This window comes from Plecotus auritus (assembly GCF_963455305.1).
Source record: "Plecotus auritus genome assembly, chromosome: 2".
In the NCBI taxonomy this organism is placed as follows: Eukaryota; Metazoa; Chordata; class Mammalia; order Chiroptera; family Vespertilionidae; genus Plecotus; species Plecotus auritus.
Genome location: NC_137771.1, coordinates 81,383,264 through 81,400,040, shown reverse-complemented (window position 1 = coordinate 81,400,040; position 16,777 = coordinate 81,383,264). Strand labels below are relative to the sequence as shown.

Genomic DNA, 16,777 nt, shown 5'->3' with positions numbered 1-16,777 from the left:
CCTAATTGGCTACTTTGCTGCTGGGTATCAGTGCCAAAGTTCAAAGCTCACCTGGTACTTCCTCTTTTTCCTCCCCTTATCTTGTAACATTCCTCTATCCTCAGTGAATGTAAGATTAGCCATCTGGCTTGGAGCTGTTTCCTCCCATCACCTATGCATTCCTCTCTCATGGGCCCCCCACCTCCCTTATTTTCTAATTGCCTGTCCTGTCTCTAAAATTCCTTTCAGTAGTATGTCCAAGAATTCAACTCAATTTTGACATCATCTGTCTGGAAATAGCATTAGACTCCACAGGTTAAGGGTTCAGTCCTTCAAGACTCTGCTTCCTCCCCGCTTCCAATACCAGTCACAAGCCCAGGTTGTTGCCTGAGCTTCTGATCAATGGGCTATAAATTAGAGGCTCCAATGACCCCCTCCTTGGGTTTGATTAATTTGTTAGAGCAGCTCACAGAACTCAGAGAAACATTTCACATACTAGATTATTGGTTTATTATAAAAATATATAACTCAGGAATATCCAAATGGAAGAGATACATAGGGCAAGGTATGGGGAAGGGTATGGAGCTTCTATTCCCTCTCCAGATGAGTCACTCTCCTGAAATTTCCATGTATTCACCAACCAGGAAGCTCACTGAGCCCCAAACCTCTGGGTTTTTATGGAGGTTTTATTACATAGACACGAGTGATTAAATCAGTGTCTATTGGTGATCAGGTCAACCTCCAGCCCTTCTCCCCTCCCAGGCATTCCAAGGATGAGACTGAAAATTCTAACCCTCTAATGATAAGATTGGTTCCCCAGGCAACCAGCCCTTATTTTGGTGACCTGGGGCATTTCAAGAGTAATTTCATTAACATAACAAAAGAGACTCACTCTATATCTTTCACCACTTAGGAAATTTCAAGGGTTTTAGAAGCTTCATGCTAAAAATGGGGACAGAGACCAAATATGTATTTCTAATTATAAGTCACAATATCACAGTTGCCCTTCCCGATAGTGTCCCATAGTTTCCAGTGTTTCTTCTCATAAAAACATCTGTCTGGCATTTATTTATTTTTTTAAGACACTGCCCTCTGCTAGGGGACCGGCCTATCTAACCTGTATTAAAATCCTCCTGCTATAATTACATGTGAGTGGAGACTGGAGCATTCCAGTGACAAGGTCTTAGTTAAAGAAATCTAAAGGTTGAAATTTCTGGTAATGTTGACAGGTGGAATGAGTGAACAGTGAAATTTTGGGGAGCATGTAATTATATGCACCTAGTTTTTTAATCCTTGAATTATAATAAGTACTACAAAGGAGAAATAAAGAGTGCTTACAATTATGGAAGGGTTTTAAGCAGGTGAGAGTAGGGATTAGACTTAGATTTTTAAAAATTTCTTTTGCCTGCGGTGGGCAGAATTAATTAGAGGTAAAACACATACAGGAAGACCAGTGAGTGGGCTGAGGCAGAAGCTCAGGTAAGGGGTAACGGCAGGAAGCCTAGAGTCATGGCAGAAGAGATGGAGATGAACAGTCCTGATCACTAGGAAAGGGATTGATAGGACTTGGGGATTTATTATGTCATTCAATAATGTTGCCCCTAGAAATGGGGTCTATCCACAGAGTCATGAGAGAAGAATTTCCAGGGGCCCACACATGGAGTATAAAATGTAGTGGTAAGATTTATATTTGACTGCCCCCAGGTTCCCTGTGTCTCATCACGGCCAGGTGGCTCAGCTCTGACCCACCGTGGAAGAAGTCCAGCCTTGCCTTCACCAAGCCCAGAAGAGCCAGTTGTTAGGTCTGATCAAATAGTTGAAATGATACCCCTTTCCCGGGAACTGGCCTTCAGGCCACTTCACAACAGATGTTCCCTTTCGCTTAGACCACATTCCATTTGCTAAGGCCGTTATCTCTCCCCTCTGGACTTTCCCAGAATACAGACCTGCCCAGAGAATTCTCTGCCCAGAAAAAGCCGGCCTGGAGTCCTGTAAAATCTCAGACTTCCTGTCCCTGGGTGTTGGTGCCATTTTGGGGCTCAGCCCATCTGGGTTTTCCAGATGACCTAATAAATTCATAATTCTTTACCCCTTATGGCCTTGTGCATGCCTCTTTCGGCGATCCTAACACCAGTGTCCAGAAATTCTGTGCATCAGTTCAGTCCATGCCAAAGCTTAGTCCAGCTCAGTCTCTGTTCCCATGTGGCTAGTTTAGTCTCTGTTCCTGGCTGCACTCCGCCTGGTGCTGCGCTTCTATACTGAGGCTCACGCTTGGGCCTGCGCTTGGAGCCAGCGTGGCTGCAACTAACAAACAGGCAAACCCATGCTACCCAGCAAGAGGCCTTTGTTAGGCTTCGATTATATTACCCGGGGCTTTCAAACTGACCAGTCTCATTCCCAATCCTTCAGTACACCCCAGTACAGTTTGGTCTTTTCCCCAGACTAAATACCTTCCCTTTATGGTCGCCATCTTGGCTCCTATTGCATATGCGCCCAGCAGAGGAATTTCCCCTTTATTGTTTTACCTGTCCCTCTGTAATCGTGGATATTGGCGGGTTGTCCCTTGGGGAGCCAGCTTCGGGGATTAAGTCTCCTAGGCAGTCCCCTAAGGAATTGTATAGTTTCCTAGTGAGTCAGGCTTAATGTCTGATTTACCTCCCTAGTTTAATAGGCTTAATATCTGATTTCACTTACTCCCTTTATTAATACTAACTAGCTACCTATCCTATATAATAAAACCCTGGTGGAACGACCGGCTGAACAACTGGTCACTTGATGCGCACTGACCAACAGGGAGCAGATGCTCAATTCAGGAGCTGCCCTCTGGTGGTCAGTGTGCTCACACAGGGGGAGTGCTGCTCAGCCAGAAACCGGGCTCATGGCTGGCCAGTGCAGTGGTGGTGGCGGGAGCCTCTCCTGCCTCCGCTGCAGGCAGGTGGTAAAGAACGAGGGGTCCTGGATTGCGAGAGCCTTGGACTGCAAGAGGGATGTCCGACTACAGGCTTAGGCCTGATTCCCCCAGGGGGAGGGAATCAGGTGGACATCCCCCAAGGGGTCCCGGACTGTGAGAGGGCGCAGGCCGGGCTGAGGGACCCCCCAAAGTGCACGAATTTCATGCACCAGGCCTCTAGTCTATATAATAAAAGCCTAAGCAACCGTTACGGCAGTATGACCAGAATGACCGGTTGCTATGATGTGCACTGACCACCAGGGGGCAGACACTCAATGCAGGAGCTGCCCCCTAGTGATCAGTACAATCCCACAGGGGGAGTGCTGCTCAGCTAGAAGCCGGGCTCATGGCTGGTGAGTGCAACTGCCATGGTGGGACCCTTTCCCAACTCTGTGGCAGCGGGCGCAGTGGGCCAGGATGAGCGAGAGCGGCATGGTGCCCAGCCCCGATTCGAGCTCCTCCAAGGCTGCCTGCTGCTAAGCGCACTGCTACATCTCCCAAGGGGTCCTGGACTGCGAGAGGGTGCAGGCCAAGCTGAGGGGACCCCTCCCCGCACCCATGCATGAATTTCATGCACTGGGCCTCTAGTACTAACAATAATACATTTTGTAGAACTTTCTACATGGTTTTCTGGGATCCATAAGAGGACAAGGCAAGGTCCCTGTGCTTATAGCTGAACCTTATTGGGGCAACAGGCAATATATAAGTAATATTAGGTAGTAGTAAGTGCTATGAAGAAAAATACAACCAGGTAAGGAGGCCTGATAGGGGAGGGAAGGCTGGCCTGTTTAGCCAGGGAAGGCCTATCTAAGGAGGTCATTGAATAGAGCCCTGAATAAAGTGGGATTGAGTCATCTAGGGAAAGAGCATTCCAGGGAAGGGAAATGGCGCAAGAAAGGCCTTGCGACAGGAGCAAGTTTGACATATTGAACAAATAGTAAGAAGGCTCATATTCCCAGAGTAAGAGAGAATGTGGTAGAAATGAACTCACAGCAGTAGCTGGTAGAAAATTTAGGACCTTATGAGCCATGATAAGGAGTCTGAGAGGCAATCTAAATGAGATGCACATTTGCTCTAGCTGGTTTGGCTCAGTGGATAGAGCGTCAGCCTGTGGACTGAAGGGCCCCAGTTCGATTCTGGCCAAGGGCACACGCCTGGGTTGCGGCCTCAAACCCCTATAAGGGATATGCAGGAGGCAGCCAATCAATGATTCCCTCTCATCATTGATGTTTCTCTCTCTCTCTCCTTCTCTGAAATCAATAAAAATACATTACCAAAAAAAAAGCTTTTAAAAAAATAAATGAGATGCACATTTATTGGAGGTTTTGAACAGAAGAATAAGATACGATTTACATATATATTTAATATGTTTTTATTGATTTCAGAGAGAGGAAGGGAGAGGGAGAAAGAGATAGAAACTTCAATGAGAGAGTAACATCAATTTGCTGCTTCCTGCATGCCCCCGCACTCAGGATCGAGCCTGCAACCCAGGCATGTGCCTTGTTGGGGAATCAAACCATGACCTCCTCATCCATAGGATGATGCTCAACCAACTGAGCCACACTGACTGTACATGCTTTATATTTTTAAAAGATGTATATAAAGAGAACCCTGGCTGCTGTGTGGAATAGAAGCCAAGAGACCAGTGAGGAAGCTATTGTAGGGGTCCTTGAAATAGGTGGTGATGATTTGAATTGCAGTGGGAGTGGTGAGGAGTGGTTAGATTTGGGGCATGTTTTGGATGTGGAGCTTTGTTGAGGAAAATAAGAAGAATTAAAGATGTTAATTCAGTTGAGTTTTGTGTGTGTGTGTGTTTGTGTGTGTTTTCTTTTGCTAAGCAACTAGGTAATTGGTTCAATTTGTGCTTCCCATTGGCCAAGTCTCCCTGGAATCAGGGAAATATAGTCTCTGGATTATAGAGCAGAGCAGGGAAGTGGTTATGTCTAGTTAATGACCAAAAAATGCAAAGGGAGAAGAGAGTTTAGATACCATCCTGCCATTTCGGCATTGAAAAACCGAGTAGAGAAAAATGAAAAAGGTTGAGAAGGAATGGCAGAGAGGAAGCATAGAATGAAAATCAGAGAAGTGTGGAATTCTGAAGGGGAGGGAAGAGACAATTTCAAGAAAGTTGAGTAAGTGTGTCTTATGGCTGAGCGGTCAGGAAGGAAGAACATGTGTATTGGATTCAGTGGCATGGAGGTCACTGGCAGCTTTGGACAGCCACATCAGTTAAGTTGTGATGGCCGTTGGTGAAGGAGTGAGGGAAGTGAGGGCAGACAACTGTTTTAAATACTTGACTGTGAAGAGGAGAGGAATGGAAAGTCAGTATTTAGCCAGGAAAAGGAGTAAGGGAGGGCTGTTTTATTATTTTTCTTAGACTAGAATAGTTTTGGACATGTTTAATTGCTGAAGAAGGACCCGGTAGAGATGGGGAAATTTCAATACATAAGAAAGAAAATGGATAATCAATAAGGTAAATATTTTGGAAGGCAGGAGGGAATGAGAACTAGATAATAGTGGAGTTGGCCCTTGAAGGCAGAGTTGGCTCCTGTGTGTCAAGAGGAAAGGGAGGAAGGATGCAGGTGGATTGGGTTTATATGTCTCAGAAGTTTTCCACAAAGCTGGTAGGTGGTAGAGTCAGCCTTCCAACTCCCACAGACGTCTGAGTGTCTGCCGTGTGCCAGATCCTGTGATAGATGTTTCTAGGAAATATAAAGAGGAATAAGATATGACCTAGACCCTGAACCCCTGGGCTGCTGGGGAGACAGCCTAGTTCACAGTCCCCTGCAGGGCAGGGTGATAGCACTGCACTGTTGACATGTATGACATCATTCAGTTGTTAACATCTGGTGTTACTACCTAAGTTGGGGATGGAAATATTGGGAAGTAGGGAGGAAGAGCCAGTGCTTCTGAAGAAGAGGGAGAGGGGTGTGTGTTTGTACAGTTTATAAAATTCTCATTGGATAGTCTGATATTCTGATAAGTCCCTAAGGGAAAATGTCATATAACAAGCTGTATTGCCACTGAGAATCACAGTGTTCTCCTCCTTTTGATGGATTTACAGGGTTTCCTTTTAAAGGGAAAAATAATTGAAACTCCAATACTGAGCTACTATAAATGACTTTTATTATAGTCTCACTTAAACTTATACAAACATAATACAAGGTACAAGCACATTTAGACATATCTTTTAAATGAGACCATCAGAATAAATATATAAGCTGCATATTAACTAAAATTATAGACCAACAAAATTTAAGTTAACATTAATGTGATAGATGATGTTTACTAGTAGTTTCCACTAAATCACTTTTTACAGTTAAGCTGTGTTAGGTGTGTTCCAATGAACAAGGGGGTAATTCAATGATCTGGCCACTCTTCTATGTTGGAATCACTAAGAATCTTGATGTGTACAGCTTTCACTGGGTCCAGATACTTCCATAGCTTTTTCATCTGCCCATGACAATGAGAGCATTCTTATCTGGCAAAGCAGTGAGGACTTGAAGAAGTACGAGGATTGAAATGGAATAGAAATGGTGTTTTCCTTGAGATGGTTCAAAGTATGCTTTTATTAATATTATTAAACAAACATAAAATGGATGAAAACCTTGTGATGGAGAGCTCATGGGCTCCCGAGAATACACCTTTGCACCCAGTTTGAAAAGTACTGTGCTAGCTGGGTGTCAGAGTGCTGTGAGAGCCGATGGGCTGGGCATTGTGCCAGACTGAGGAACGGGACAAGGGAGGTTTTCTGAATATGAGATGCTTAAGGATGAAGATTGTAAAATTCTGGTCTCTTTTTAACTGTACTTATGGCTTGTTGTTTGATTTGGGACTTCTCTTTAATCATCCGGTGCCAGGTTTTCTTGTCAGTCCTCTGATGTCCTATGTGGTTGGCAAAAGAGTAGGAAGGTGATGCCTGTCACTAGTAATATATTTGTGAAAAGCCAAGGTTTCTGCAAGTGGTTTTATAATAAAATTTTTAAGGACAATACTATACCAGGAAACAAGTTGTCTAGCTATAGATTATTGATTTCTTTGAAAATTTTCAAACTTTTATACATTTCAAACCAGGTTGCTTTGTTAAAAGGCTTTTGAATTGTGAGAGATACACCATCTTGAGTTTATTAATAATTTAACTCAACAGCATCCAACAAAGACTTTATTTTTGGATCATGTGTAGAGATAATAGTCTGAACTGGAATAAACAGAGTATTGGCCTAAATATAAGATGTTATTTAGAACACTCTTGAGACATTATGATGTAATTGTATACTGAAGCAGAGAAATGTTAGTATGCGTTTTGTTAAATATTTATTTTAGTGTATAGCATTGTTCCAGGAATGATAAAAAGTGAACTTTTATACCCAAGGTACTTTCCCCCTCATCACCTTCCTTCCCATCTATGGCTGAGTGAGACATGAGAAACCCAAGGTCAGTAGTACACCAACTCAGCTTCAATCCAGGTGGTCTGCCAGTCCTTCTTGGAACTCAGAACCCCAGCATCTGCATCTAGAAGGATCCAAGATCAATTTAAACTTTCAGCTAATAGTATACATTACCTCCTTCCTTCCATCAATACATATTCTCCTGTCACCTCCCCACCCCATCATGAAACTAACTTCTGGGGGTTGCATCATTTGGGGACTTTTATTTTTGCACTAGATGCCTGGTGCACAAACTTCGTGCACTGGGGCGGGGGGGAGGGCGTTGTCCCTCAGCCCAGCCTGCACCCTCTCCAATCTGGGACCCTCGGGGGATGTCCGACTGCTGGTTTTGGGATTGGGCCTAAACCAGCAGTCGGACATCCCTCTCACAATCCGGGACTGCTGGCTCCCAACCACTTGCCTGCCTGGCTTCCTGAAAGCCTTTAACCACTCTGTCTGCCAGCCTGATAGTCCCCTAACTGCTCCCCTGCCAGCATGATTGACACCTAACTGCTCCCCTGCCAGCCCGAACACCCCCAACTGCCCTCCCTTGCAGGCCTGGTTGCCCCCAACTGCCCTCCCCTGTCAGCCATCTTGTGACAATGTGGGGGTGGCCATCTTGTGATAACATGGGGGTGGCCACCTTGTGGCGATGTGGGGGTGGCCATCTTGTGATGCAAGGGTGTGAGGGTCAATTTGCATATTACCTCTTTATTATATAGGATGCCTACCTGTAATTCAGAAACATCTATTCTATTCTCCAATTATACTTTACTAGAGACCCAGTGCATGAAATTGGTGCACTGGTAGGGTCCCTAGCGGCTGCTGGCTGGGGCCTCCCTCCCTTCCCCTGGCTGGCCCACTCCCTGATTGAACTCCTGGAAGAACTCTGGTCAAGGGGACAATTTGCATACTACCCTTTTATTATGTAGGATGTTTGCATACCTCTTTTTACTCTTCATGGTGTTTTCATGTATTTACCCTCATGAAGGACTCTATTTCTGTAAGAGTAGTCCCAGCAAGTGGTATTGTCCCATTTTATAATTGAAAATGTTGTAGCTAGAGATGTTAATGACTTGCCCAAGATGTTGAAGAAAACTTTAGAGTTTGTACTTCAATCTTAATTGTTAGAATCCAGTTCCCTTCACTATTCATTGTAATGCTTTTTTTCTTAGAGAAAATTTTAAAGAAAGGTATAAAATCTAGTGACAGAGAATGAGCAACTTTAGAGTAAATATATATGTATCTATGTATATTACTTTGGGTGGATCTCTTTGTCTAAATGTTGTAGCCCTTTTTGCCTTGTCCAGCTAATAGATGAGTACACCTATGAAGAAAGCTCTTTGGGCTCTAACTGGTGTGGCTCAGTTGATGGAGCATTGTCTTATGTACTGAAAAGTTGCTGGTTTGATTCCCAGTCAGGACACATGCCCAGGTTGTAGGTTCAATCTTCCTTCGGGGTGCGTTTGGAAGGCAGTCGATTGAGGTTTCTCTCTCACATCGATGTTTTTCTCTCTCTCCCTCTCCCTTCCTCTCTCTCTCAAATCAATAAAAACATATTATTTTTTTTTAAAAAAGAATGCTTTTTGGTACATTGGAAAATATGCCCCTGAAAGGGGTCTAGGAGAAACCTCTTTTTGGGAAGGTCCCACTGTACATAATTCATAGGCTCTCAGGGCTGGAAGAGATAATACAAGTCATCTGGCTCACCGGGTGTTTGATGTTAAATTCTTGGTTAGATCTCCTTTGAATCCTTGAGGGTTGTGGAATGATTTTGAGGAATAATCTTTATTATACATGGTACCTCATGGCCTAAATAATGTTATGTTCTATCAAACTAATTAAGTGAAATGTTGACAATCTAAAAGACAAGTTTTTTCTTTCTTTCTTTGGTCATCAGGATATTTGAGATGTTCTATTTGAAACACTTCTCGTAGAATTTGTTAGCTGTTACGAAAATTACATATTTAGGTATTTGTTTAATGCTATTGTTTATTGGAATATAATTTTTTTCAATGTGACTAAATGATGATTGTTTTTCCTTTTCTCTTTCTGTGTTCCTCTGTGTTTAGTTACAAGCTAGATGCCAATCTCTTCTGGAATTGTTTGGTTTGTGTAACATGCACAGGGGTTCATGGGTATGTTTTCAGTTTTTTTTTGTGCTTTAGCCAGAGGTTTTGAAGAAGAGAGGGGGAGTTCAAGATTAAATTTTTAGTGCAAGCTAATAGAAGATATATCACGAACCTAAGGTACTTGAAAATTTAATAAGAAGCAATAACTAGAGTTGGTTGTTTTCCCTCTTTGCCTTAGAATAGAAATGCAGGCATCTAGTGATAGAGTGTCAAGTGCCTGCACTAGAGCATTACTTAGCAACCGGTACTTAACAAATCTCCTTCTCGAACCACTGTTTCTTAGCATTTAACAACAGGGTAAATGGAATTCATACAATTATACCCTGTCATTGGTTGTATACAGCTCTAACCTCTCTCCTAAAATCGTGGGTCATGTAATATTGTGGTCAGGAGAGTACTTGTGGGAACCTTAAAAATTCATTGGTTTTATGTATTGTGGTTACAGTGCACCTAAGAACATTATATTAGCAAATAGAACATTCATTGTAAACTCTTGGGAAAGCTTAGATTCAACTTCACAAATTTGTAATATAAGTGGAAATGAATTTGAAAATATTTTTTGTGATTCTTCAGCTTTCCTTGTATGAATTTAGCACAATTTATTTATGTGTTCTTGAATATTTAGGTTATTTTGGATATTTAGGTTATTTTCCAGTGAGGTGTTTTTTTTGTTTTTTTTTTCCCCTGTGATGAGCATCATAGGAAAAACTTGACTCCTTGGAGAAAGGAATTATTAACTACTAAAAGAGATGCAAATCTGGTTTAAATGGTTTGCCCTAGTCACTGATTCATTAGTACATTGTAACAGTAATTTCAGTCAGATAAATACATGATTATTTTTCTGAAATACAATCGTGATGTGAGTTTTAATTTCAGATGGAGAAAATGAATAAAGATGGTCAATGAAAGGATTAGGTTTCATAATTATGTCATCAGTATTCTAACCATAAAATTTGTTTAGTAGTTAAGCTTTTATAAAAGGTTGGTGCAACAACAATATTTTTAATGTAGCAGGTTGATACATAAATGTGTAATTTTGAAAGATCCAAGTTCAATTTTAAATAACTAGAGGCCCAGTGCACGGATTTGTGCACCAGTGGGTCCCTCGACCTGGCCTGCGGGGATCAGTGCACCTCCGCACCTCCACAGCCCGGCCTTACCTGCCAGCTCGTAGGCTCCAGCCCTCTGTCCGCATCTATCCCACACAGCACAAAGTAGTGCACGAAGTGGCAGGCAGCCGGCTGGGGAGGAGCCTGAGCCCAGGCTGGGCGCCACACTGCTTCTGCTCATCCGGGTCCTGCTGTGCCTGCCGCTGCTTGGGTGCGCAGGGGGACTGTCTGTGGGAGAGGCTTGCACCACTGCAGCTGTGCTCACCAGCCCTGAGCCCAGCGTCTGGCGCCTGTCTGTTAGCTGAGTGGTACTCCCACTATGGGAGCGCACTGACCACCAGGGAGCAACTCCTGCATTGAGCGTCTTCCCCCTGGTGGTGAGTGTGTGTCATAGCTACCAGCCGGTCGACTGGTTGACTGGTCGTCTGGTTGTCCGGTCGCTTGGTCAGCTGGCCGCTTAGGCTTTTATATATATAGATGATCACTTTGTAAGAGTCTTAATTCATTGAGTAGCTTATGTATTTTGGGGGTGTCTTTTCCCATCATGCTTATATCAAAGAGCTGGCAAATTACTGGAAATTGAGAAGCCAACTTACAGATTTCTAAAGAACATTATCTTCTGAAACTATGGCCTTCAATTTCCTGTGGGCATGTAGGGTGGGTTGAGAGGGAGCAGGGAGGAGTTATCAAGATTTCCACAATGCTGTATCAGCCCCTCTCCTACCTTCTTAGTCTGACTCACATCTCCATCCACTGCCCAAGATCCAGGTGCAACAGGCAATGAGTAGATCAAGTTGTCCTTGGTATTCTTCCTCTTCCCTTCTCTCCCTTCTCTCCTCTCTTCTTCCTTCTCCCCTCCCCTCCCTTCCCCTCCCTCCCCTCTCCTTCTTTCCCCTCCCCTCCCTGCTCCTCTGGGTTTCTGTTTTCCTATTAAATTCTTCCTTAACCAGGTTATACTCAAACCTCCTCACCATAGTACTCACCAAGGCCCATAGTTGTCTCCCAAATTGTCTTTTACACAATCTTTTCCAGGTGTATTTGCTATTAAGGGTGTTCTGGATAAGTCATTGACTTAATTTCATTTTGTTTCTGTTTGGCTAGCTTAGCACAAGGGTCACAGTTCTATTTCTGGGCAAACTTCGAGGGAGAGGACCCCTAGGTAAAAATTAAACTGGGAAGTCAAATAAGTTAAAAAAAAAAAAGAAAGAAAGAAGGCTTTTCCCTATCTATGGTGGGTAAAATGTGAGCCTACAGGAATTTGCTGCCTTGAACAAACTCAATTTTCTTAGGATGAAGTCATACCAATTGCCTCTCTCTGCATTCTTTCCAAAGTGATGGCTCTTAGCATTTACACTTGTGATAACTTATGTTTTCTGAGTACAAGAGCCCAGGACTGCCAAGTAAGGAAGAAGAGAGGCAGTGGTGGTTTTGTAACCTTTGTGCTACTGTAATGTGGCAGGTAATTGTCTGTCTTTTTTCTTCTTAACTTCCAGTGCCTGAAACAGTACATGCAGCTGGCAATCCGAGACGGATGTGGGTCTCCTATCACTTGCCCTGACATGGTGTGCCTAAACCACGGGATCCTGCAGGAAGCTGAGGTATGGATGAGTGCCATGATCTTCCCCTCTTTGCTCTTGACTTTATTTCTTAGAATCTTGACTCTATGTACTTCCCTAACAGAGAGTCTAGAAACAAATGACAGAGGTGAACTTTTTAAAGAAGTACTTCATTGTTACACACCTTTGGATTCTTTGTACAAGCTGTTCAAGCTGCAATTTACCTCAATTCTATTTATAAATGCTCTCTGAGAGTTTAAGAAGCTCTAGAACAGGTAGGCAAAGGTGTAGAAATCAAATTTACCAAATGTGAGGTTCGGAGGCTGAATAGTGAGTGGTCTTGTGATCTTTCATACTCTGAAGATAAACAGACAGCAGGTTAGCCACAGTTACAGACAATAAACTAGAAGGTAGCCCGAGTTGAACCATTTTTAAAGAGCAGAGAAAGGCCTTTCATTTAATATTTATCAGGCTTCAGACTTTCTTCCTTTTTTCTGTGAGTTCTCCCACAATTTTCTTAAGACTGTGATATATCCCTTTCCTTTGTTTCTTCAGTCCCTGATAAATAACTTGCCCTTAAATCTGCCTTTAATCTCCAGAGTCTGTTCACTGTAAGTGAGAAGATAACCAACTCTTATCCATTTGTAGGGAGTTGGTAAGCATCTCAAAGAGGTCCCAAGAAACCGATGAAATAAGTTATTCATTCAGCAAACACCGCACACCTGCTGTTCATTAGGGACTCTTCTGGTGCTTTCATAGCCAGTATACTATCTAATCTTTTCAACAAACTGATAAAACTTAGGCCCAGAGGGTTTAAGTAATTTGCCCAAAAGTACATACATATCTAAAAAAAGTAGGAGAGCTAGAAATCTAATGCAGTTCTTCTGACCACCACAATTATAGGGCTCTAAGAGTAGAGCTAGGTAGATAATAGAATCCTATCTAATAAAGAGGGAATATGCTAATTGAACATCACTCCCTCATAAAGATGGAAGCACGCACAGCCAATAATGAGGGGATATGCTAATTGACTGCCACGCACTCAAAGATGGTGGCGCCCACAGCCACAAGATGGTGGCGCCCCGTCCCCTCAGCCCTGCTGGGGCCACAGGCACGCAGCACGGCCAGGCCTGCCTCCAGGCGGGTCCGGCCACTCCTCACGCCTGCCTCCGGAGTCCCCCAGCCCCCTCAGACCTCCAGCCACCCAGGGCTGGCCTGAGGTGCAGGCAAGCCTTGGATGGCGGCTGCCCAGCCACCCAAGGCTCAGGTAACCAGGGCTGGCCGAGGCTTGCACTGCCGGCAGTGGCAGCAGCAGAAGTGTGATGGGGGCATCGCCTTCCCCTGATCGCCAGGTTGCCTCCTGCCCATGAGGACTCTCGGACTGTGAGAGGGGGCAGGCCGGGCTGAGGGATCTCCCTTCCAGTGCATGAATTTTCATGTACCAGGCCTCTAGTATATGATAAAGGACTTGATCATTGGAAGCTGAATAGTGCATGCGTGTGTGTAGCTATATATGTGTATATGAGTGGATGTGTGTGTATATGTGCATATACATGTTTTGTTTACAAATACATATACTCTTACATATAATTTTTTGCTTTGTAAGAAAAGCAGTCAGAAAGATGTTATAGACCACTTCTAATCAGTTTACCTCTGGAGGTCCTGTGTTCAGCTTATGGAATATCAGCAAAGTGGTACAAGTGAGCTTGAAGTGTTTTTTAGGGAAGAATAAAAAGAATACATAATGGTTTAGAAGTGATTTATTTTAAGAAAATCATGAAATAATTGTTTTTTTAAATAAAAATGTAATTGAATATGTAAAACTCTAGTGAGAAATATTGCTTACTTTTGTGTAAATAATGGGCAGAAAAAAGTTAAGTGGAGAAAGATTAGGTTAGTTACCAAGAGTACACTAGTATGCAACCTGCAAATAGTTTTTAAAATGAGATCCAGGTATTCCGGATCATCTTTCTATGCCTAATCCTTCCAAGAAAGATGCTTCCTTTTTGACTTCTCTGATGTTTGACCAGTAGTGAACAAGTGTTTATTAAGCGTGCACAGTGTTCCTGGTACATGCCAGGACAGAGAAGTGAATGAGACAGGCCCAGTGCTGTTTATGCTCATGGTAGCTTCTGACCCAGCAGAGAGATGTTTAACTGATTATAAAAGTGAAAAGCAGGACAAGGAGCAGGCAGCAAGAGCTGTGTTTTGTATGAAATTTTACTTAATTCATGTATGCAAAATCTATTAAATATAAATGAAATGAATGGTTTGGTGAAGCTTTAAAACAAGCCTTTGAAATGAATCACAGTCTTATATTCTACACCTGTGCTGTCTGATCCAGTAGCCACTGGCTTCATGTGGCTATTTACAATGAAATTAATTAAAATTAGATAACATAAAAAATGCATTCTTTTGGTTGTACTAATCACATTCCAAGAGCTCAGTAGCCACATGTGGCTCGTGACTACCAGATTGGACAGTAAAGAACAACATTTTCATCATAGCAGAAAGTTCAATTGCATAGTGTTGTTCAAGATTTTTATATGACTAGTAACCATTAGCCATCAACACTTTGGATATCAAATGTCAGGGCTAATGTGAATAAAGGCCATCATTTATCTCACAGTTCTCTAGAACAAAGCTTAGTCACTTTTCTGATTTTCTTAGTATAGACATTTTCTTCCACATTTCCCTGCAGTCTTCTACTTTTTAATCCTTACCCTTTCCCCACTGGACCCATTCTCATTCACGCTTTCCTAGTTCTGATTCCATTTACCCAGTTTTACTCTAAAAACAATTTTACTTTTAGGCTGTGTTAAAACCAAACAAACCCATCCATGGTGGCTCTTAAAAATTACAAAAGGGTATTTGAAAAAAACAAAACAAAAACATTGCAAATGAAAGTATGGTATTTATTAAAGTCTCCAAAGTCTGTTTCCCATTCGATTAGTAAAGTGGACCTGAGGGTGTGAATTGACCTTTCTGTACTTATTGGTCTTGCTAAGAGCATGGCTGAAGATGGGCAGGAATGTATGGTAATCATGTTCTTAATTAACTTGCCACAATTGTATTTTCAGAGTAAAAAAAAAAAGAGTGATGGTGGTGGTGGTGATTGTCTTTGATTTTGAATTGAGAAATGAATAGAAAATTATGTTGGAGATATTGGTAGCTTCATTAGTTTATATGGGACTACTCCTTTCAAAGCAAATACCACATGCACACATGAACTTGGACTGTACTGCCTTTCTTTCTGACTTCCTTTACATCCTTTCCTCATATATAGTTATTATTATAATACTAGAGGCCCAGTGCACGAATTCGTGCACCAGTGGGGATCCCTCAGCCTGGCCTGTGGGATTGGGCCAAAACCAACTCTCCGACATCCCTTAAGGGGTCCTGGATTGTGAGAGGGCGCAGGCCAGGCCAAGGGACCCCACTGGTGCACAGTCGGGGCTGGGGAGGGTTGCAGGAGGTTGGCCAGCTGGGGAGGGACTGTGGGAGGGCTCCAGGGTGTGTCTGGCCCATCTAGCTCAGTCTCAATCTGCTGGACCCAGCAGCAAGCTAACCTACCGGTTGGAGCGTCTGCCCCCTGGTGGTCAGTGCATATCATAGTGACTGGTTGACCAGTCGACTGTCTGCCCCCTGGTGGTCAGTGCACGTCGTAGCAAGTGGTTGAGCAGCCTTAGCATATCATTAGCATATTATGCTTTAATTGGTTGAATGGATGACTGGACACTTAGCATATTAGGCTTTTATTATATAGGATAGAGCTCTTAACACGTTAAGTGCCCAGTCAGTCACCAGTGACAGACACTATACTTTCGGTCTGGAAGACAAAACAGGCTGGGCGCTTAATGTGTTAATATAAATATTATTGAATACATCACAAGGGGGCAAATCAACATTATGCTTGACTGGATTGTACCGCCATGACTACATGTTCTGCCTTTAAAAAATGTTGAATTATACAGGTAATACATAAATACACTTTGCTTGTTAAAAATAATTCTGGCTAAGGCTTAATTTCCCTTTGTCCTGCTGCTATTTATATTACAAGACATGGTTTTTCATTATTTATTATCTTAGAAAATGCTTGTAAGTATAACATTTCTTCATCTTCAAAGGACACAGGAATTTAAGCTCTTTCCTTCAAATGCTTCCCTGCATGGATCTAGTTCACACCATTGGCTGTGCTCAGTCTGTCTGCCTCCTGCAGGCTTTAGGTCCTGCCTGCCTTCTTAATGCTTTCAAATTGGCTCAGCTGGGGCTCTGCCTCATTTATCAGGAACAGCTTCATCAGCAAAGCGTTTAATGCCCAGTTGCAGAACTCCTTGCTTATGCAGGAAATGGTAGAAAAGGCAGCTTCCTCTTCAATGTCATGGAAGCTGCGGGGAGGTCCTGCCACTGGAGGACTCATGCCCCTGGAGCTGCTCCACGGGACCCAGGGAAAAGTAAAGCCTGCCTTCCTCGTGTCATCTGGTACGTTCATCTGTAGCTCTGCGGGGCATTTCTGATATACTTGATCCAGGGATCTTGTCCTACTTGGAATTATGAAAGGCAGGACACAGATTGTTCTGACAGCATCACTGCATTCAGGCAAGACCTTTGCTCGAAGTCAGTA

The 16,777-nt window shown here is 43.1% G+C and overlaps 1 protein-coding gene across 3 annotated transcripts in view; it reads left to right on the top strand.

Annotated features, from left to right (window-relative positions):
* RNF144B (ring finger protein 144B) overlaps nt 1-16,777 on the top strand; it is a 181,529-nt gene that overhangs the window by 138,509 nt on the left and 26,243 nt on the right. For all 3 annotated transcript variants that reach the window (XM_080654332.1, XM_080654333.1, XM_080654331.1), the window contains one exon: nt 12,091-12,195. In XM_080654332.1, the coding sequence (XP_080510458.1) occupies nt 12,091-12,195 (105 nt within the window). The remainder of the gene's footprint in view (nt 1-12,090; nt 12,196-16,777) is intronic.